This window comes from Labrus bergylta, chromosome 17 (genome assembly GCF_963930695.1).
Source record: "Labrus bergylta chromosome 17, fLabBer1.1, whole genome shotgun sequence".
Taxonomy (NCBI): domain Eukaryota; kingdom Metazoa; phylum Chordata; class Actinopteri; order Labriformes; family Labridae; genus Labrus; species Labrus bergylta.
In genome coordinates, this window is record NC_089211.1 from 19,841,184 (window position 1) to 19,863,944 (window position 22,761).

General features: G+C 39.4%; 2 protein-coding genes across 4 annotated transcripts in view; one reads left to right on the top strand and one right to left on the bottom strand.

Moving 5' to 3' along the window:
- LOC109996614 (C-type mannose receptor 2) overlaps positions 1-1,152 on the top strand; it is a 19,916-nt gene extending 18,764 nt beyond the window's left edge. The window contains exons 48-50 of the mRNA XM_065965311.1: positions 260-319; positions 626-771; positions 868-1,152. Of these exons, the coding sequence (XP_065821383.1) occupies positions 260-319; positions 626-771; positions 868-912 (251 nt within the window). The 3' untranslated portion in view covers positions 913-1,152. The remainder of the gene's footprint in view (positions 1-259; positions 320-625; positions 772-867) is intronic.
- aff1 (AF4/FMR2 family, member 1) lies at positions 1,149-21,889 on the bottom strand. 3 transcript variants are annotated; one of them, XM_065965312.1, is made up of 19 exons: positions 21,687-21,889; positions 17,983-18,103; positions 15,552-16,343; positions 13,064-13,105; positions 12,474-12,560; positions 11,315-11,348; positions 10,158-10,212; positions 9,215-9,356; positions 8,097-9,116; positions 7,923-8,011; positions 7,582-7,801; positions 7,354-7,439; positions 6,308-6,371; positions 6,055-6,191; positions 5,828-5,899; positions 5,360-5,453; positions 5,134-5,177; positions 4,793-5,031; positions 1,149-3,672 (listed from the first exon to the last, which is right to left on the bottom strand). In XM_065965312.1, the coding sequence occupies exons 1-19, from the start codon at positions 21,701-21,703 to the stop codon at positions 3,548-3,550; spliced, it is 3,480 nt and encodes a 1,159-aa protein (XP_065821384.1). In that variant the 5' UTR covers positions 21,704-21,889; the 3' UTR covers positions 1,149-3,547. The 3 variants fall into 3 exon arrangements, 2 of the variants coding, with proteins under 2 accessions (XP_065821384.1, XP_020506438.2); XM_020650782.3 differs by having other exon boundaries at positions 7,354-7,442; XR_010668972.1 differs by lacking the exon at positions 1,149-3,672 and having other exon boundaries at positions 5,010-5,031; positions 5,360-5,428; positions 7,354-7,442.
- Positions 21,890-22,761: the final 872 nt, after the last annotated feature.

Sequence of the window (22,761 nt, forward strand, 5' to 3'; positions counted from 1 at the left end):
CATTAAGTTAATTGAGTCTCCCACACAGTGAGGACAGCTCATCAAACACTCGTATCAAATTAAGTACTTTGAGTCATCAGATACCCAAAGAAAAACCAACAAGTTGTCTCAATGCTTCCTTGTAATTATAATTTTTTTGATAGAATCTTTAATGCTCATTTCTGCAGTTTCAGTGAAAAAGAAAAGGTTGTTTAAAGAAGAAAAAAAAAGTATTATGCTGTGCAGCCAATTAATGTCTCTATTGGAAATGTAATTTCAGACTACACAACAGATGATGGCGGTAATCCAGTTTTCCCCACTGATGGTCCTGGTAGCAGCAGTAAGTCTAATCAATCTCCAAATACAATGTCCTTTAACGTGGCCCGGTGGCATCACAGTAGAAATGGAAATGCAGGCACAAACATCAGCATGGCTAGCCCGCTAGTTTGGCCAATGTTAGTCTATGTTTAACCTTAAAAACTTTGTAACAACGTTCCTGGGGCAGAGAAAATGTATACTACTCACTTTGGTAGTCTCTACCTTTTCCTTTCCTCCAGCACCAAGATCTCAACAAGAGATACAGTTTAACATGCAATGACCCGCGCTGAAAAAACAAACAAAAACATTTGCTGTTTCTTTTGTACAGATGGAGGGGTGATAGCCGGCGGCATCATTGCAGCCATTGTGATTGTCGCCTTGATATTTGGACTGCTGTTCTATGTGTTCAAAATCCGGGGTTATAAACTCAGCAGCCTGAGTCTGCCAACAAGAACAACCAGTCGTGTTGATGTGGTAAGTTACTGACTGGTGTAGACATATTGTTCCACATTTATGGGAGTGTAAACACTAAAAAGGTGCATTATTGTTTGTTTTTTTCCCCCCTTTCAGCCCGCTTTCACCAACCCAAACTTCGCAGGAGAATCAGACACATAGAGCATCACTCAAGTTTTGTACAGTTCTTTTCATTTGATTTTTTTTAAGAATCAGTGCTAATGTGTTTTTTTTTAAGTCTTTAAAGTTCTAAAAAATCCATCTCTCTTGTATATACTGTGATACATTAAAGGTTAAATTTCATCATGTTTACAGAAAGGTGTAATACATCTGCTTTTAGAAATGTTGTGACTGTTCTCTCGTTTTTTTGTTCTTAGAAAAAAATAAACAACGATCAATTCATTTCCAGTGTTTATTCATCTCTGTACACTGCAACACAAATTCTTGACACATTTCACAAAATGAAAAAAAGGCATCCTTCAAAAATCGTTCTGAACATTTTTCCAGTAAGTAATTATTCGGACAAGAAGTGTAAACTTGTTGCAGATTAATTCATAAATTAAGCACCGACAGTTAAGGATGACGGAAATAAAGCCACAGGTTGGAAAAGACAAAAAAAAAAAATAATAATAATAATAATAATGGTTACAGTTGGACTGTTCATGAATGGATGGAGCCATATTTACCTAATTAGCAGTGAAGACATTTGTGGTAAGAAACTCTACGTAAAAAATAATCCCATACGCCATGGCACCGGTGAACTTGTTAATTAAAAAAATACTACTTTTTGTTTATGTCAGGAAAAAAAGTCACGACCACTTTGTGATCTTTGTTTAGCCCTTTTATGGTGGATGAATACAGACACAGCAACTCAATATACAGGCCAACATGTCGAAACCTAATCTAACCCCACCTCACTATATTATACTGATTCTCGTTTGTATCAATGCGTCACCCTCTCACTCAAAAATGTGAGTCAACGAAACAGCCTTATTGCTTGGAGGCAAAGTGACACTAAACAAAGAGTCAACACAAGTGAACAATGACATCATCGTGTCCTTGTGTTTCATAACGCTCTGAAATCTACGACATATATTAAAACAAAGTGCATTCTTTAGTCAGCTGTCGTTTTGGCCATTTCAATCGACTCCCACAGATTAAGTTGACATTTTTGCAACTCAACATTTGCTGCTTAACCAAAGTGTGGGGAACCGAGGAGCGCAGCTTACTGGTGCACAAACAAAGAAAGGAAACACAACTGTAGTTTCAGATCTGTTTAACGACTGTAGCAGCTCCACTACACTTGAAAGGTAACTAAAAAACGGCCAATTGGAACCACTACATCCAAAACTTTATCCAAAGAAGGTCAGGGATGTCGAATGTATCCCTCCTGTTTAGGGTGTGGCAAGTCACAACACAGAAAGTGAACTAATTTGATTTTTTTTTCCTTTAGAAGGAGGGAACAAGTGCAGAATTTTTTTTTTTTTTTTTTTTTTTTTTAAACAGGATGATGAGAATAACATTCTTGTCTGCTTTGGTCTGACACACTAGCTACTACTTATCAGCCAAGTCACCTCTTCCACCCCCCCTAAGCCAAAACGTGAGAAGAAATGCTAATGCTTTGAATATGCACCGATGCTAAGCTAACACCTGATCCATGCACACTTCTTCATCCGTAAATGAGCACACCTCACAGCTTTCCAATCAATCTAAAAATCTCATACAGGTGCATCTTCCCTGATCCGCTCCAAACTTTCCTTCGTTTCCTCATTTCATGATTTCTACGTAGAAAGTGTTCTGACTTCATTTATGTTAAAGAGCCACAACCTCAAAAAGATGACTCGACTTACATTCAACCTGTGTTTTGTCCTGAGAGGGCGAACAGAAGGGCACAGATTTTTGTATTTTTCCTTATCCGATTGAGGAAGTCTGAAAACACAAATGCAACTTAAGGATCAACTACAATTATACGACTGAAAGGCGATTATATATCGCGCACTTTCCGACTTAACGCTGACAGGATTTGATTGAGTTACAGGTACAAATGTTACAATAAATGGTACCAGCACTGGATTTCAAGAACATCTGAATCTCTCTGAATCTTTATAGTGATTGTTGCCAAAGAAGAAAAAGATATTTGTTGTGAAGAAAAAATAATGGAAAATTAAATACAACACGAAATCCCTGAATCCAATCAAAGTAATATAGAGTGAAAGAGGACAGTGGATCACGTTTTTAATTACTGCAGGGTAGGTGTAATATAAGTTAACATGAAGGGGGGTCTCCAGATTACTGCCTAATCAGAAGCTATTGTTTACCAATTATGGTAGCAAAAAAATTAAAGTGAAAGATTTGGTGTCAGTACCTGCACCCAAACGAAAATGATAATGCTGCGGTATATAATAGAGCCTTCAAGTGGTATATATGATGGTTAGTTAACAAAGGCTTGACTTTTAAATGCAGATTGAGGAACATAATGTGCAAGACGTGAAATATGTGGATTACAGCAGATGTAATCCTGGTTTATAAAAAGTGCCAGAGAGAGAGAGAGAGAGAGAAAAAACAATGAAGCCATCAGACAAAAAAAACAAGTGCAACGATCAGCGAATATCGTCGAGGACACACGTGAGACAACATCTGTGTTCATGATGAGATGAGTTCATATCCATGTAAAGAAAAATACGACTTGCACACGCCATGAGGGAAAGTCCAGCTCAATATCTAAGTCGCTGCAGAGAAGTGAAGGTGGTGAGAGGCAGCGTGAAGGGTGGGCAGGAGGTCAGGAGCAGCTTGTTGGTCACTTTACCTTGAGGCTGTCCAGACGCAGCCAGTGGACCCCCTGTCTGGTGTAACGCACCATCGAGCTCATGCTGGACGTCAGGCTCAACGGACCAATAACTGTGTCCAGCTCTGTCAGCAAACCTGAAACATAATATGAAGTAATATAAGCCGCAGTGACAGCATCGTTTATAATCTCTCTTCAAGACTGGGTGCTGCATTCGAAACTAAATAAGATAATTCTTGTACTTTCTGCTGCTCACAGAAGGACACCACTGCAGTTATGTTTTAGCCACTAACACGACATCTCTACATCTGAAGCAGGTCGTCCATGTTTTTGTCATCCTATGTCTTAGTACGACCCACTGAATTGATTCTGCAGTCATCGGATCTGAAGACAAAAGCTGCCAAAATGTTACAGCATCATTTTGCATCAGGTTTTGATTTTCTATACTTCTAGATATCACATGCTTTAAAACTAGACAATCTACATTACTCACAATGATCAGTAGGATTGTAAAGTACAGTCACTTTAGAAACCACATACAGCTATTCGGTCACATTCTAACCCTAACTTGCTGCGAGCGAAAAAGAGAGAGCACACCTTCTAAACTGCACAAACACACTGCCAACATATTTGTGCCATTTAGACCTTGTGCTGGAATTGACATGCAATTTGATGGTCATTATAAACAAGAATTTAGCCAATATTTGTCGACTAGGACATGGTGTCATGTTGGCATGGTAACAAAACAGGAACTAATGTATTTTTATTTTTTACTAGAATCACATCAAAGTTGGGATTGTGACAATCTGATTTCAAAGAAATAAAGTGACGGGTGTGTGGCAGACTGTGAATGTTAAAGCAGACTGATGCATAATGACAAACATACCCCCCCTTATTTATCTCTCCACCTTCTCAAAGGCCAACCAATGAAACTGAATTAGTGTTATTCATTTTTTCCTCTATTTTTAGTTTGTCTTTGTGTTTTTATAAGACTGTGTGGGATTATTCTATTTCTCTTTTAAATGTCCTCCAGCGTCATGTTTCGCATGTTTTTGTTTTGTTTCGCACTTTCTCATCTTTGAACAAGAAAAGGAGACTGATGAGAGTCATGATTTTTGTTTAGAGAGACATGATGCATAAGGCATACAATATTTCATGATGGCTCATATTCTTATATATATATACAAGAATATGAGCCATCATGAAATATTGGATTATGGACCTAATAACAGTAAAGTTTCCTTCATGTGTTCTTACCGCTGCCTTTGTGTGCCAGCTCCTCGGCCTGCTCCCAGATGTCATGAGCGCTCAGGAATAAGGTGGTGATGTTGACGTAGTTGAAAGCCACACGTTCGATAGCCTGGGGAAACGCCACAGTGCTGCCGATGGCGTCCACAACCAACCCACTGCCACTGTGGTTGGAGCCTGGACCTGAGCTGGAGGATGTGTTGGCTGGAGAGGGCAGGTTGGGCATGGGGGACGGCGTGTCAGAGGATCTTAAGGACACGGGGAAAAAATAAAAGATTTAGATCTCTTGTGTGCAATACTTTAAATAAGCTTTATGGAACATGTCCAGAAAATGAAAGCAGGAAACTTACTTTGATGTTGAAAAAGAGGGGTCGTGTGTTTTCTGAGCAGAGATCTGAAAACGGAACAAAATGAAAAAGCAAAACAAAAAAATGTACAGTTACTTTTGTATTGAGGAAAGTTTATTTATTTTTATCTCTAACTGATTACATTTCAGACATCGTGAATAGTTCAAATGTATTTTTTTTTTTAAAAATGGGACTTAGGTAGGAGTTGTGGAGAAAGCTTCACACTCACATTAAAGTGATCAGAGAGCGTCTTGGAGTACTTGAGTGCAGTTTTTTGTTTGTGGTGAAACATCGCCATCTGCAGGAGAGACTGGCACTTCAAACTACAAGACATGATTAAATGTTATTTGATGACATCAAACTGACGGCACTCATCAAAGCAAACACAAACCAGACAGGTCAACATGACAGTCAGCTGACCTCGTTCACAGTTATCACCCTAAAGCAAACACTAATGCATTACATCCAAGGACTCAAAGTAAACTCAAGTTACACATCAGTGTTTCATTGACAGTTAATACCTAAATTAAATTGCAGATGATGAAAACACTTTCCACTTTCCTATGAAAATAACTGTTTCTTGCTTTGAACCGTATCTTTAGATGGTAACAGACGTCTAAACAAATTCAAAAAGTACAAGACAGAGGTCAACCAAAACCACTGACTGTGTGTGTGGAGAAACTTGAAGTACACTCACCATAAAGCTAAAAAGTCCTTTTCTGGTGGAGGGGCCGAGGGGTCCACTGGGTTTTTAAGTTTCAGTACAAACCTGTGACAACAGAGAGCGTTGAACATAGAGCCATAACATTCATGCTATACCTTTATTTTGAACTTAGCATAAGATAAACATCACTTCTGCTCAGTCAGAATTACTAAAAAAAGGTGAACATGGTGCAGATCATCTCTGATCAAAGAGGGTCTTACTTGAGCAGTTCCACCGTCTCTGCAAACATAGTGTAGGAAGACGTTGAGATCTGAGGATCTTTTTCCATGGCTATTCCACTCTCGACAAAGAACATGGCTGCTTCCAGGTAGATAAAAGCTTTATTCAGCTTATCTGACTAAAGAGATTTAAAAAAACAAACATATTGGGTTATAAATTATTAAATGTTTTAATGGTCAGACTGCAGGCTTTCCTTTTCCAGGAGAAGAACTCAAACCACAGAGAGAAACGTACCTCTGCATCGGCTTTGTGCTTCAGTTTTTTGGCCTCCTTTATGTAATGCTTCACTGGATACTGCCTACAGGTGAAACCAGCAAGTTAGAATACACTTCTACCAGCTCTTAACAGAATTAGAATTAGAGCCTCTCATTGTATGTAACCCGTGAAGTTGCAGTTCAAAACAACCGGCTATCAGTCACAGGGGGAACATGTGGGTCAAGAGAACCATGAGGGGTGGGGTCAGTAACTTTGTCCACTTATGTTGTAGCAGGTGTAGTTGAACACTTTCATAGACAGAATAATAAACCACAAGTAATTAAACTGCTCCAGGTGTGCCTGAGATATGAACTCCACAAAAATCGAAGTGGAACTACGGCCAGAAATGTAATTTTTCCAAGTGTTTTTTTAAGATTAAAGTGTCAATACTCTTGAGTTATGGCCTGACATATTTTTTCAGTCCAAGTACGGTAGTCGTTTGTTTCAACTTTGAACCACCCAAAAAAATCCTTCCAGTTGTTCCTGAGAACAGAGACAACATATTACATTTGACGGGCCATGGCTGTCCACAACTTATGAGCTTAAGGCTTCTTTGAGGAGTTTCACACTGAAATTAAATAAACTGAAATCAATGTCGATGCCGCTTTATGACTTTCAAAAGCAAATGAGACTATTGGCATGAACTTAAAAAATTTCTACTCTGTTATTTGTAATGTCTGAAACTGCAGCTGGGGGGTTTCATATGGAGGGATTTACTGCATGCTGCCAAAACAAGAGTTTTTCTTTTTTACATTTTCCACCTCAAAGATTGTTGAGTGATACATCCAACTTGCAAAAGAAAGCAGGATGAGATTTTGTTCAAAAACAAACCCTACTTTGAGGTTTGAGGACAAAATTTAGGAAAAAAAGACATACAGCTTTGTTCACACTGTGGCGCCAAAATCAACACAAACCAAAAGTTGCTCATGGGAGCCTTAATAATGTGGGCATCCCTGATTCAAAATAAACAAAAAAGTGTTCTTGTTAATAACTATAGCAACGATTTGATTAAAACAGCTTTTTACCTGTCCTCTAACCGGAGCAGGGGCCGTGGGGTCAAAGCTTCCCTGGTGGACTGTGAAGATGACGCCGCGCCGCTCTTTGGGAGCTTCTGCTAGAATGGCAGGAGAGAAATTTGGTAACAATGAAAACCATGACAACAACAACCATGAGAACATGCAGCTCGTCTCTTGAAAGAAAGTCATTTATTAATCTAATAGTGAAACCCCATGGTCTAATATCCTGACTGTCACCTTCTCTAATTGTGGACACTCGGTGGGCTTTCCGCTGCGCCTCTTGTTCTTCCGCGAGTCTTTGCTATCAACAGCCTTCTTACTGCCCTCCTGTGCCCCCTCTGTCAGCCTATTGTGTAACTTTGAGTCTTTCTCAGAGTCTTTGGGTTTCCCAGGCTGCTGCAAAGGATTTTTCTTTGCCTTCTTCCGCTCCGAGCCCTCTGTTGAAGTGCTGGACGACCTGCAGTTGACAGGAGGAGAGAGTTTGTGTGATTTGAAGACATTTTTGAACATTTGAAGTTAAAGTGTTTTGAAAAATGAATTAAACTACACATGGGATGTCTCAAATTCAAGGGACGTACTGCATTTTGTCAGGTAGATGACTTGCTGAGGTATTCTGGTTTTCCAGCCTCTGTTTCTTCCTGGGAACAGTTTTAATTTCTACCTCAACCTAAAAAGAGAAATGTGTCACACATTAAAATAAAACCGTTCAACATAAACATTAGTGCGTCTTAAACAGCCCTTATAATTCTTACATTGTGAGGTATACTCTTTTTGCTGGTTTTGCTGAGTTTGTGTATTGTAGCAGCATCACCACCCCCTCCATCCTGCTCTACGACCAGCACCGATCTCTTGGATTTGCAGCCCGTCTCCTGGTGGCCGCCTGAGGACTGAGGGACTCTTGAAAGGAGACTTAGATCAATCCTCACCAGCAGGGATCTGGGAGGCCTGTGGGGGTCCTGAGTACTTTTGGCTGTATGCCCAGTCTTTCCCAAGTGTTTTGGGGTTGTTTTGTGAGGAGTCTTGGTGCCCTTCTGGCAGATCGTCTCTGACTTTGGTTTGCTACAATTAATTTTGACTGATGGGGCAGGAGACAGCTGATCCGGCTGTGCAAGACTCTGGGTGGGGCAGGAGCAGGGGTTAGGAAATCGAACCCTGCACGATGGACACTGACCATGCAGGACTAGCTTAACATCAGGCTCTGATTCGACTTTTTGCTTGTCAAGTAATTTGTGTTTAGAAGTCCTTTTATCGTCTCCTTTAGCGACACTGCTGTCTTTGCTTTTTCTACTGTGTTCAGTTTTTGTCTTCACTTTTGGTCTGTCTGTGAAACACGGGTCTTTGTCGCGCGTGGCTACCACATCCTCACACTTTAAGCCGAGAGTGACTTCTGGGCAACCTGCCTTTGCTGATTTTGAGGAGTGTGGATTACATGAAAGTTTCCTCAAACGACTGCAGCTTTTCCTATCAGCAGAGGGGGATTTTTGGCTACTTCGCTGGTTGTAGTTGTCCTGAGGGCTTTCCCTGCACACCTGCAGTTTTCCAAGGCTGTCAGTGGACTCTTTCTGATGAGAAGAAACCTGAGGTTTAGGCTCTCTGGTGGGGTCCACTACCTCCACAACTGAGTGATTGGTGCTCTGTGCTGGGCGAGGCGGTTTGTGAGGGGGGCTGTCAGAGGCCTGTGCGACACTTTGGTTCTCGCTTCTTGAGCTGTGACTGGACCTGATCCAGTTCCCCAACTGCCAATCAACATGGGTCACCGCTGGAGCATCAGGCTACAAAAAGATGGAAAGGGTTTAGATTTTTTTAAAACAATTCAGAAAATGTTTAATTTCTTATCATACAGATACAAAAATGACGGGAAGAAAATGACCTCAGATTTGACCGAGTTGCTCACTGGGGGTCGAGGTGGCTCCTCTGTGGCGCTCTCACTGTCCGATTCTGATCTGGAGCTGCTCTCTGAGTCGCTGGAGCTGGCAGACTCTACCCGTCTGGAATGTGCTGCTTGTAATGAACTACAGCACACAGACACCACAATGATATCACACCGCACTGAAGCTGTAATTAGACCACAAACATTGTGGCCTACGTGCCCAAGCTGAGCTGCTCACTGTGCATATTTTATGTTGGTTGAAGAAACTGATGGTGCATTATTTAATTTGTACATATTTTACTTGGTTATTTCTTTCTGACTTTTCAGAAAAGGAGTGCTAAAACAAAAAAAATCATTAAACAAAAAGCAGATTTACAGATATCTTTTTGAGTTTGTTATCCTCTCTGTTTTACAAACATAAATACCACATCCACTTCTCAAACTACGGTTTATTTGTCATTTATGACAGATATAAGGATGTATTTGAGTTTGACAAACAAACCCTTTAAAATGTGGAAATTATTAAGAGACATTTTACACAATTGTCTTATGTTCTCTAGAAATACACATAAAATAATAATTTTCAAATGAATTGACAACCAAACTATATTTGCCCCCCTTATAACATGTGTGAGAGTTTTCTTAGATTTATGCTTCTTTAAAAGGAATGATCAGATGTTAACACTTTAATAAACAACAAACTGAAAGCAGCTGACTTTGGATAACTAATATATCTGGTAAAAGTAATTCTGTCCTGTCACTGTCAGAAACCCTGACAATGACATCTTGTCTGGTCACATTTTCCTTTTCATCTAGATTTTAAAAAATTATCATTTACTTTTTTCAGTTCCATTACTTTCTGTGGTCTTCTGGTTGGCAGCTCAAGTAATTTATTTTTATTTTTATTATGGCACAAAAACTCTGACTTTGAAAAAACACTTACGATGAAGAGCTCTGCTGGGTGGGCTGGGATGGATCTGTCGAGGAATTGTAGTTTTCTGGTAGAAAAAAAAAAAACAGAAAACAAACATTGGTATCATGAAGAAAAAAACACAAGTTCTTTATAGAAAATAAAAACATATCTGATGATAATGATGTCTTTACAAAGGCCATCTGCTTTCTAACAGATTCATCATCAATAAGCAAGATCTTTACAACAGCTGATATCAGCATCCATTTCTTCACTTAACTCCTGAGTGAACATACCCATGTCTTTTATGTCAGGACGATCAGACGTGTAATTGATTTCTAGGGTTCAGTGGATTTGCAGTCACCATAAGGTAACACAATTTATTTGCATTTGTCAAACTTCATTCCAAACCTGTGGCACGAAAAACTGCTCGTCTTGCTCAATGTTAATTCAAATAGAATATAATCGGGAATGACGCCACAGAGCACGCCACACAAAGATGAGTGAGGTAATAACTGTACAGACTTGACTGCATGACTTGGAATGTAATACGAGTCTTAGCAAATCAAAGTTTTAAATCTAAGTTTGGATTCTTGATTGGGTCTCAAACTGGGAAAACACAACATTAATCTACACTAATAAAAGAAGTATTAAGTTACAGGATGCAACTGTTTTATTTCCTCTGGACCTGGGAGTGTATGAACTGACAGGTGAAGTAGGTCAAAATACCTCCAAATTGAAGAGCTGATTTAACTTCTTGTATCAGAAATACAAAGACGATGATGGATAAATAGATCAGAGAAGCAAAGGCAATGATGATGACAACAAGTGATGACTAATATCTAACATGGGTAAAAGAGGAGGGACTAAGAAAAGGGACTTTCTACATGGTTCTCTCTCCTTCAGGAGTTTAAGTTGAGATCAAGTTATGAGTTTCTTTCTTTCTGCTGGTTTGTTGCTGTCAGTTAACAGAATGGTGGTTTTATAAGTTACCAAAGAATTCTTGTTTGAAACATTTTTAAAAAAGACAAGACTATCTGAGAAGTGAAATAAAAGAGAAGTTGATATTTATCACTATCAATCTGCCTTCAGCATCGTTACATACTTAATGGACTCTAAAAAGGTCTTTGCACAGTCATATTTTCCAGATGCGTCTGAGTTGTACTCTGCTTCATTCCCTCATTACTTACTTTGACCTGGACATGAAGAGACACGCTCTGCTTCCTGTGAAGACAAAGACAAAGAGAGAGCTTTAATGTGGGTCAAACCATCATTTGATTTAGCTCCGTCCACACAGACCTACATTTACGCAAAAGTCATTAACTCGTCTTGACCTTAAATCCTCAAAACTAAAAAAAAAAAAAAAAAAAAAAGACTCTGAACATGAGGGTCCTCGACAAATGTGTGTTAATCTTGCGATCCAACACTGTAAGCTATCCTGACTGCATCAGAAAGTGGGACTTTTTAGGGGAACAAATATCTGTGAATTCAAAACTAAATTGGTAAATCCAAATAGGTCAAGCACTCAGCTAAATCATCCAATTTATAGCCATTTGCACATTCACTCCTGAAAATCTCCATAAAAACTAAGAGTCTGCTCCTTAAATCTTCCAGACTTGCTCGTTCAAAATGAGAGAGGGGGGTCCCAGGAGGCAAGACAGTAAAAGGACATGTCAAGATAGCAGAGGACCAGCAGAGTCTAATGCTACGATGACAATTTCTGAATTTACATCAGTGCTACCTGTAACAAACGTATGAGCAGAGAAGAACATACTGGCAACCCGAAAAACATAATAAAGCTGTTTTATTACATGAACGATGAACACATCAGTTGTGCTCAGATCTCAGGATATATGTCATCACCTCGCTCGCCATGAATATAAGTATAAACTGCTGCATTCACACATCCTCTGACCCCAACTTCTTGCAGAAATTCCACTAGAGGGGTTGGCAGGACAAATTCAGCATGAAGTCAGGGTGGAAATGTGGCTGTGTGGGTTACATACGTAGCTCACCCGGAAGATTTCAGTCAATTTTCAGGAGTTTGTGCATGTGTGATTAGTGCAGGATAGTGAATCTACATTTTGCCATATGAGAGTCCATTCTACTGTAAGTAACAATGTTGACCTCCTGGTTACAACAGAGGAAATATTACTAAAGCATCAGGAGTTGGGAAGTGTGTTTTGTTAATTAGACATTCAAAGAGAGGACAAAGGACAAAGTCCTGAGAGCAGTCGTTTCATCTGCAACCAAGATCCCTCATTATAGTCACACATATGTTCAAATGGGAATTGCCAGAGTCAATCAATTCAAGACATATTTCATCATTCCACACCTGTTAGCTCTTACCTTAGTCTGAAAAGGGGACTTGGAGGGTTCACCTGTGCCAGGTGTGTGTATCGCTGTTAGGAGTGGAGGCCATGAGTGCGTCATTTCCTGTCAAGGGGGAAAGAAAACATTTAATATGTGATGAGCATTTCACCACATAACTACAAAGATGTTATCACACTATTTAGAATAATCAGTTCTTGCAGGTACACCTTCCCCTGAGTCTTTCTGGTGCTGGTAACTTTAATTTATTGATTTTTATGCTGAAAAGAGAATAATAAAAACATTGGAGTTCCCTTAAAGAACATCACACATTATAGTTAGCTACAAGCCAGATAAAGAAAGAAGGGATTTCCAGAACTTGACTCATTCATATGATGTAATAGGTAGTTTACCTTAAATTAAAGAAATAATATTGGCAGAACCAAACGAAGTAAACAACTTTGTGAAATGGACAAACCAGTGATCTTTAAAGGGTAACTTTGAATGTGGCATGATATCTGGCAAAACTGGTACTGCAACCCAAACATTGCTTAACTGACGTCCTTAACAACATTGATGGATGGAAAAAAACAGAAAAAAAAAAAAAAAAAAGAAGAAGCTGGCATTACCTTTAAGATGTCCTCCACACATTGAGCTTCATTCATGCTCGTCTGTGGAGAAGAGACCAATAATAATAATGAGTTGACATACAGAAAAATCATATATGGTTTAGGTGCTTATGCTTTACTGTTTCCTTGTATTTAAATATTTCAACTTAAAACATGAAAGATTGCATATTTTATAAAAATACATGTTTTTATCCAACACTTATATGTGTCTCTAGTCTGTCTACAAACCCCCCAATTATAAGAAAGTCCATCCTCTCTGTCTTCTGCCTGCTCCACTTTTCAGGAAATGTGTGCTCAAACAGGCCGCTTGGAGATTTTTCCTTCATGACATCACAAAGGGCAGTAACCCCTCCCCCAGGTGGGTCTGCCTTCTTACCATAAACAATAGGGTGCATGGTGCAAGAAAGCCTGAGCCATCCAAGCCCTTCCAGAGAGGGGGCGTGGTCAAACACAGCTCATTTACATTCAAAGCTACAGACACAGAAACAGCCTGTTCTGAAATAGAGGGGTTTATAGTCATGATCAAATACAGGATCAGAGTGGATTTAGAACAAGAAACTTCACAGCCATGTTTTGAGAAGCTCTGAGACTTCTTTAAAGTGGTTGAAAAGTTAGTGAACTTCCATTTATCTCCATCTCTTGTCGGGTTAAGGACAGTTGTAATACAGTACCTATTAAAGTTATACTTCGACTTCTTATTAAACCTGCAATGTTGCAAATCATCTGTTAATTGTAGAGAACTAAATCAAGTTTTAAGTAGGGCTTCACTGATTTATTCGCTGAACATTGGAAGAGGAAGAGGTTTTTATTAAGCGATAGAATTCACCAGATCTACACAAAAAGTGCATCTCTAAAATTAAGTTATATATATTCCCTTTCCCCGTTTCCATTTTAGTAAATGTGTGTTAATTTCAGGAAAAAAAACGACGCATATAATATGGGGATTAAAAAAAAACAACTAACATCTGTACTTAAGCACCTTTAACAAAAGCCTCAAACATTGGACTATAGTGATGCAACACCCTGTATCAGACAGCTACATGCTGACCACAAGATCAGATAAATGCTGCGTGCGTGCGTGCGTGCGTGCGTGCGTGCGTGCGTGCGTGCGTGCGTGCGTGCGTGCGTGCGTGCGTGCCAAGAGTCAACAGGCTGTATTTCAGTTCGTTTTCTTTCTTTCTGAATGAGCAGTGTTTGAGATAAGGCCACAGTAAACTGGCCCCCAGAGCAGTTATGCAAGTTGGTGACAAAGCTCATTTATTGTTCTGCTGAGCCAGGGGTGAAGTTATCAGAGGCAGCTGAGACCACACATACACAGACAGACACACACACACACCGAACAATCACTCACAAACCACGACTGCTTGCCACATACGCCAAGCTATACATCTGAGTAAAAAATGTTTAACTTACAGAGATCATATGTCTCTAAAATGAAAATGAATGTTTCCAAAACTGAAACTGTTTTTTCTTACGTTGCTTATTGAGCCTTAAAGGCCGTTTAAAAAAAAAAGGAGAGCGACTAACCGCCCAACTATCCTGTACTGGATCAGTCCCAGCATTGAAAAGCAGCAGCACATTCAGCCACAGGAGAGTTAGGGGGAGGTGTGGGGCGCTGCAGGTGCAAAGGTTGTGTTTTTTTTTTTTTTCCATGTGTGAGAGAGAGACAGAGCAAAGATGAAGGGAGTTGAATTGGGGTTTCTGGAAGACTATAAGCTTCTTTTTTCAAACACCTGAACAGTCAAGAAAGAATATCAAAACTATGTAGTGGTTTCAGAGAACAGCCTGGGATCAGCAAACACACAATCCTCTTAGCCCACAGTAACAGTATATTCAAAGCCCATAGAACAGTGCTGAGCAATAAGGCTACAAAATAAACGTATTAGCATGTCTGACATGTTTCCAATGACTCACTGCACTGCAAACCTGCACAACCACAACTGATTTCGAGTAGGCGAGTCTTCTAGCACCATCTTGCTCCATTACTATTCAGGTCTTTCTCAATTCACTAATGTGTCTCCTCCTGTACCTCACCAACTTTTTCTAATCTCTATCCATTTGAGACGCCCAAATATGGTCACCTCTGGCTCCAAAAAGAAAAATTGGGTACTGACATGCAGGAAATGAGTGGCAAACTTTGTGGTCTTACTCAGGGTAAGGGGAGAAGATACAAACACGTCTGAATGCCAAACACAAAAGGGTACAGTCTGCAGCTGCTTAGTTTGGTTTGGCATAAACACTGGCAACGGCACACTTGGATTTGTTTAAAGAACAAACCTACAAAGCTTTACCCTTTCTGTGTTTGTTATGTAAAAGCTGCAAGTCGCAGATTCAAAAGGGATATTTAAGCATCTATATCTGTCCACTCCAGCTTTTTCCAACTATTTTCTTTCTTTATTGCAACTTAAGATGACCAACAATAGTTCATTTGAAATGATATTATTTAGTGCGATAGTGAATTTATTGTGATTAATGATGATATACTCACCTCCAGAAATTGTGGCAGTATCTTTCCTTTGCCCTGTTCAGATTTGCTGATAAACTCTGGCAGAGGCACATATGGCTCTGGTGAAGGTTTTAGCTCAGGTGACTCACTGACCACCTGGTCCTGGCCATCCATGGGTCGCACATACGCTGTTGGCTTCTGGGTCATGACTACACAGGGCTGCTTAGATGACAGGAGTGAAGGGAACGTCTGGGAGGGTAGTGCATTACCCTTGTTGCCCTGAGGCTGGGGTGCATCTTTGGGGGACTGTTTGAGGTTAAACGTGGAAACCTCCACTGTGCAGCCAGACTCAGCGGGGTCATTTGTGGATTTCTGCAACTGATGTCTATCAAAGGTGTCCTTCGTATCCATGTCGGTGTTTTCATGGTCACTGGCACGTAGAAACGGTAGTTGCTTAGGATCCGGACACAGAGACGAAATCTCCTGCTCCCTGTGATCTGAATGGGCTTCACTATTCTTTTGTCGATGTGCTGAAAGAGTTGATAGATGTCCACAGTTGTTAGGAGAAAAAGCAGTCGACGTCCTCATGGGCTGAGAGGGGTAACTGCTACTTGATGGAGCTCTCTGACTTTGGTTGGGCATGTTACAGAGCTGGTTATGGAATGAAGGTTGTGTTGATATATCTGTGTTTGTCAGACCCTGCTCAGACTGTGTGTAGGTTACATAAGAAGGAATGGGCAATGGCTCTACAGCAACTGGATTGGGATTATTCACATCTTCATAACTTCCCAGCATCTTCTGGATTTTACTGGAAAGCTCATCCCCCTTGTTTGTCTAAAAAAACAAAAAGAAACAGGGTAAACACGTAGTTATAACAACAGGTTTAAGTGTACCACCAACTGTTTTAAGCTTTTGGGTTTTTTCCAAAATATACAGTACAGCTGCCAACGTCTATATAATCAAGGAATAGTCCTCAATTATATTTTCTCCCACTAAAATTCCCTATAGTATTCTTTACACAATGTTTCACTTACTAACTGCAAGTGAGCCATTTCAACCTGTAATGAAGATTATGCAGAAGTTCAAAAATTGTTAAATATTTGCAAGAAAAAAACCGCAAAGATTGAGGTTTTCTGCAAAAAAGGGGGCTGATTACAAACCCTGTCTGTAATTTCTATGTCACAAAAAACCTGTTTTATTTTCCTGCCAACATGTATAGTTGTTCACACTTCACTAGAAGTCTTCTTTCATGCTGCGACTGCCCAGAGCAGAGAGCAGTAAGTAAAAAAAAACACAAAAAACCCCAAAAACGTGATGTCACCTGAGTCGCCTTCAATTACAATCATGCGCACAGCGACTGCACTCGAAGTAATTAAACTTTAAGAGCAGCAGTGAGCGATTTGCTGACCCTTTTTGCCTCTCACTTTACATACAGAATGTCTCGTCATATTTATGGACGACTTTGAGATATTTGCAGCCTCAGAGGGAGAGAGCACACAGAATGAGTCCTGCAATCTCCTCAAGGAAAATATCAAACATATTAAGGCACACTTCATAGTCTCTTACAAGATGCAGGAAGTTGCCATTCCTTTTTTTTTAATGTTCTTTGTGTGAAGATGGAAAAAGTCCTAATATTCACAATCGAAGACACTAAAATGTTGATTCAAACAAGTGTGAGAGCAACAAAACATTTAAACACCACCAATTTCATGCCGTTAGTGTTAGTTGATGCAGGAAATAGCTTTCTTCTTTTAAGGAGGGAGGTTGGACAACATCTGATAACTGAAATTTAACCTACACTACCTATATTAAAAGTAGGGATGTTACAATTCACTCAGCTTATGATAAGATTGACGATACTGGGTTCACGATTGATTCTCTCACGATTTATTTGAACAAAAATGAGACTGTAGACAAATTAAGACTGAAAAAGATTCCTTTAGGGGCTGCACACGCTTGTCAGTGTGGTCTGGCCTTTTAATGTTTTTTTCTCGCAACAAGGGGAGGTGATTGGAGCTTCTCATTGTGGTGTATGTTAAACTGTTAAACGCTGCATAATGTTGGTTGTGCTATTTGTGTAGTTCTCTGTCTTCTTGCAATATTTGCTCACAGTTTTTGTCTCCCATCTTCTCACCTCTTTCATTTTCTGTCTTGGGGAAGCCAAAATGTTTCCACACCTCCGTTTCAAAAAGACGGTGGTGCGTCCTCAATTTCAAAATCTTGCTCTGCAGCTGCCAACCGCCTCTGCTCTGCAGCTGCTGACGCTCGCCATATTATTGCGATTCATTTTTCAGAGTACCCATGTGAATCTTGTCACCTTTGAATCGATTTATCACGATTAACCTTTACATCCCTAATTAGAAGTACAACAAACAAACTACAATAAAGCCCTGCCTTGGGTCTCACTTGCTGTTGACACTAAAAGGGACAAAAATAAACCAATCAACATCATAATAATCGAAGAGTTATTTACCTTGTATGGTTGCCCAAAGAGTGGCATGCTCTCTTGGTTGAGCGCTTTGGCTTGGCTTGCTTCTTGGTTCCTCTGTTCCCATGCTCGGAGGCGGAGAATGTTCCTCTCTTCATTGAACACACTGGATAATGTTACAAAAGAAATATTTTAATAAATCGGCATTTCATTTACAAATGCATCGTATCAACTGTGACACTAAATACATAACCCAGATAAATGCCAGAGATGAGATGGATTTATGTTCTTCCTATAGTTAAATGCTCTAAAACTCAAATACTTTAAACAACTTCAGTACAACTCGTATTGTGTGTTTTATGACCCACAGAATAATAACAATGACTGCTCTATTTGATAAAATTAGGTTTGGCTTAAGACACAAGCAAATTTAGGGAGTGCAAATTTAAGGCATCTTTTCATAGACTGGTCTACCCCGGGGGAAGGGGAGCAGCAGAGTCTAATGGGAGTAGACAGTGCCCATCATATCCACAGACAAGTGCAATTAGACCCACAGACTCCATTAGGATTCACCAAAACATTCACATCTGTTCACGACATGTTGGTCCCAAAAGATGACAGGCAGCCCTGGCAGACATCAAATGTGTTATAACGACCACTAGTCCTGAAATGATCCCAAAGGCAGATAGAGTTTGTTCAATGTGGTAAAATACATTGAGGACAACAACAGACCCCGTTTAACACTTTTAATAGACCAAACTAAACTTCAAACTTGTCTAGACTTTAAATTAAGAAGTTTTCTTTCCAAAATGATGCTGTTGATCCTTGTCAGACGCCCCAGAGGGATGTATCCATGGCAACAATTGAAGCATCCCAGAATTGGGATATAGCCAAACAGATGAGCACTCACTCATTAATTGAGACACAAGCCAAACCACTGGTACAGACCAACGTGCACTGCCAAGTCACAGGTCCTGTTACAGCATCACCCAGGGGTGAAGGAACACCATGTTTCTACAAAAACGTACCTCCAAAACCAAACATGAAACATGCATTTTGTTAATGTTTCTACACGTTGATTGGGAGAGTGCTTGAAAACATTATCAGAGTATAAATTATAGATAAACTACACGTTTTGAGTATTAGCTCTTGCACAATGAACTCATCTTAATAATGAGTACAAGCTTACTAATCATAACTTAGCTGATACATAACTTAATAAATATTTCACAATATCTGTGTTCTGCAGTCTGCAAATGAGTGCAGCAAACAATCCTGTTGAAGATCTGTTCTGACTCCTACTCAATTCTAGTTTCTTAGGATGCTTATCTGAGTGTAAAAAATGTCAACACAAGGGAAAGGAAGTATTGGCCCAGAACACAGCTGACTATATTAGGAGCCCCTGAATGATGGCCATTGCTCCCATACAGAAAAGGCTCTATCATAACGATGCCTTCAAACGATAGACTTTTAGGTCTGAGAGTTGTTTTTTTTTTTTAAACAATATTTTTGACAGTGGTTCAAGTTGTGTTTAAACTCTGATCCAATAGACCAACGGCTCCCATGACTTTTCAGCGTGCAGCCCCCAAAATCAAGATACTGTGGACCCCCACTGTCCCTGGAGCATACAACAAAGAACACAGCAACACACAGGCAGTACTATGTCTACCCTGGTAAAGTGTTCACACAAGAGAATACAACAGCCTGAAACGCAAAATATTATTTTATAACATATTTAATTGTTGTAATAAAAAGGCCAGGAGCAGAATACAGTACAAGTCATTTCCATGTAAAGACTGAAGCACTGAGTGGACACACAAACTGTAATGACGATACACACAGGTGGGTTCATCTTTTATGTGTAAACAGCAGCAGCACACATTGCTGCTGTCATAATGCAAACTTCCATTTGGAGTATTTTTGACACATTGACTTAATTTTAATTTCCACTATCATCCGTGCCCACCAAAGGGAAGCAGTACTTGTAGGGTAACTGCAAAACAGGGGGGATGAAAGTAAAACATTTGAAGCCAAATACTTTTTTCATTTTGGAAAGGGAAATGGAAAAAAGAAGAGCAGTAGGAAGGTTCATGATACAGATGCAGGGATACCAATTTGCTATGTATAGAATTCAAAACAAAATCAGAGGCAACAGCCATAAAATCTAAGGTCAGTATGACTCCAGTCAATCAACCATCCAGTCAAAGTTGAAGCAGAACAACTTCTGAAACAAGTTCACGATTCTGAGGGGGGTTACATTTAACACTGTAATTATGTCCAGAGCACAGGTCCTGGTACAACATTACAAAAGGGATAGAGACCATGACTTTTAAACATCTAATAAGAAATCTTTAAAATATATGAAATAAACAGACCACTGTTGTTTTTTTTAGTATGCAGCAACTGGTTTACAAAAATCTTTAAAACCTATTCCTGTTTCGGGGTCAATTCATACTAAAGAGCAAATCATTTAAACTTGCAATGCATATTTTACAAGTCATTTCCACACAGTGCATCATAAATACTAGCCTCCTTTAGCATGACAGAAGGAGAGCCACTGGAGACAGAGGCAAACCTGGAGTGAGTAAGTGACATAATTAAAGGTTCAAAAGGTGAAAATCATGTTCTGACAGCACTGTGTGTTCTTAATTGTTAGATTTGCTTACATACTCTTTGCTTAAATCACCCTATATTAACATGTGCAAGAATATACTAATAAGTGCACTTTTATTTACACTTCCAAACTGTTTTTTTTCTCTCCCCAAAAAATATTTTATTTAAAATCTCTGCAACGATGGTTATCGGGCAAATCTGTTTGAAAATGTATGACACACTTCCAGGGATCTAGATTCATTTTTTAATTTTTTAAAAAGCATTCAAACTTTGTGCCAAAATGTTGTGCCACTATCAGAAAAGTATACATTTCATAATATATTTTCTAGCTTATAATTTGCATATAATAGCAGATATTTTTTTGGTTTGCAAACAGACTATGGAAGAACAGTAGGCTACTGTCAAACTGTATGCACAGAAGGCTTAGAAGCAGCATGAAATAAGCATCCCAAAGGAAGATGAGAGAATCTCCCTCCAATGTCTTTGAGCTGCTTTCTTTCTCATAACTCTCTAAATAAATCTAAGCAGCCATTTCATTCCAATAAATGTTAAGCATACGTGTGCATTTAGGTCAGTAATAAAATAAAAAAAGAAAGCCCTTCAAACTAGGAGGCTTTATAAATGAATTCTATAAAGCATTGCCCAAAATTATATGTTGGGAGTTTCGGGACGGGTCGTGATTTAAAGGAATAGTCCACAAATTACATGAACTTACAGACAGCCTCCATCTCTTTTACAACTTCTGGATCCGACACCCAACAAATCCAAACATCACAGGTTAAATGTTAAGAGGTATTTACATGTATAGCCTAATGTTTGAATATGACAACCCCCCCCCCCTCCCTCCTCTTTGACCAGCTGGTAGAAATCACATCAGCCTGCTCTTTCCAGCTGATTCCACCTCTCCCTCGAATTGCTTGTCAAGCGAAAGCCCTTGCATGTCAGTTTAACATTTACGACATCAAAATGAGCACACCGCCTTCCTTTACACACTTTGAAAAAGTTTCCAACCATAACCCCACTTAGAGACGTGGAAAAAAAACAGTGCGCTGCAGGTTAACCGTGTCGAGGCTAATTAACAGACACAAACAGGGCTGTGGAGCTAACAGGCTAGCAGGCTAGCTCAGTCTGCCTACCTCGGCTGAGATTCCATGGCGCGCCTCTCTCAACCGACCGAAGTTGGTTGTCATGTGTTTCTGACAGTCCTCCCCACTGCGTCGTCCTCACTTGGTCACATTGTTTACCGGCGGCGATAATTTAGGTCATTTAAATGACTTGTAAGGCCGCCGTAGTTTGATAGTTGTCTCGCTAACCGTGCGTCTTCGGACTGCCCAGTCTACTCTGCCTACTGGATTGTTCTACTCTATTCAGCCACCCGGGGACCAAGCACAGTTTTATACACTCAAAGCAGAAAACACTTGCAATAAAATACATCCCAAGTACTTGTTTTTACTACGATGAGCTTAAACAAAGGTGAATATTACAAATGCGCCCTTCTGGAGCAACATTATTAAGTGTTTTTCGTTCCTTGGCACAGTTTGACCAAACTTTACACCAGTACCCCTCCGCGTCAGACATGGTACAGTCATCCGTGTTTATGTTTGTACAGCAGAGTGGTGTTATGAGTCCGGATTAAAAGTTTTGGCTATATTTATACAAGTACATACTGCAAATAACCACCCGCTTTATGTAGGTTACATAGAGTAGTATAGTATACTTTACGCATGCAATGTATTTGCTTCTTGTCATTTGTATGAATATTAATCTCCATATAAGATAATATAAAATCAGAGAATTTAGTTTAGAAGTGGCACTCACTGGTACTTTTAACCTCTTAGTTTCCTCCACTACAGTTATTATTTTGTTTATTTTGTTTGGCCCTAAAACTGTCAATGAACCACCAATTTATACCAAATTATTATAAAAGGCTATTAAAATATTTATGTGTTTTATTGTTTAGCAAATAAGGTAGATTCTTTAAATACACATTTATTTAAAGCAAAATAAATCTTCCACTCGTAATAAAAAATCCTACATATTTTCAAGGAAAAACACATGTATTGCATTTCTGTATTTGAAAAACAGATGGCCACTTGGTATAGTTAATGGTAACAATATTATTTGGCAAAAAAAAAAAAAGAGGACATACTGAAGTTATTTTGATGTATGTGCCTTTTGAAAACATAAAGTCTGAATTGAACGAATGAAGAA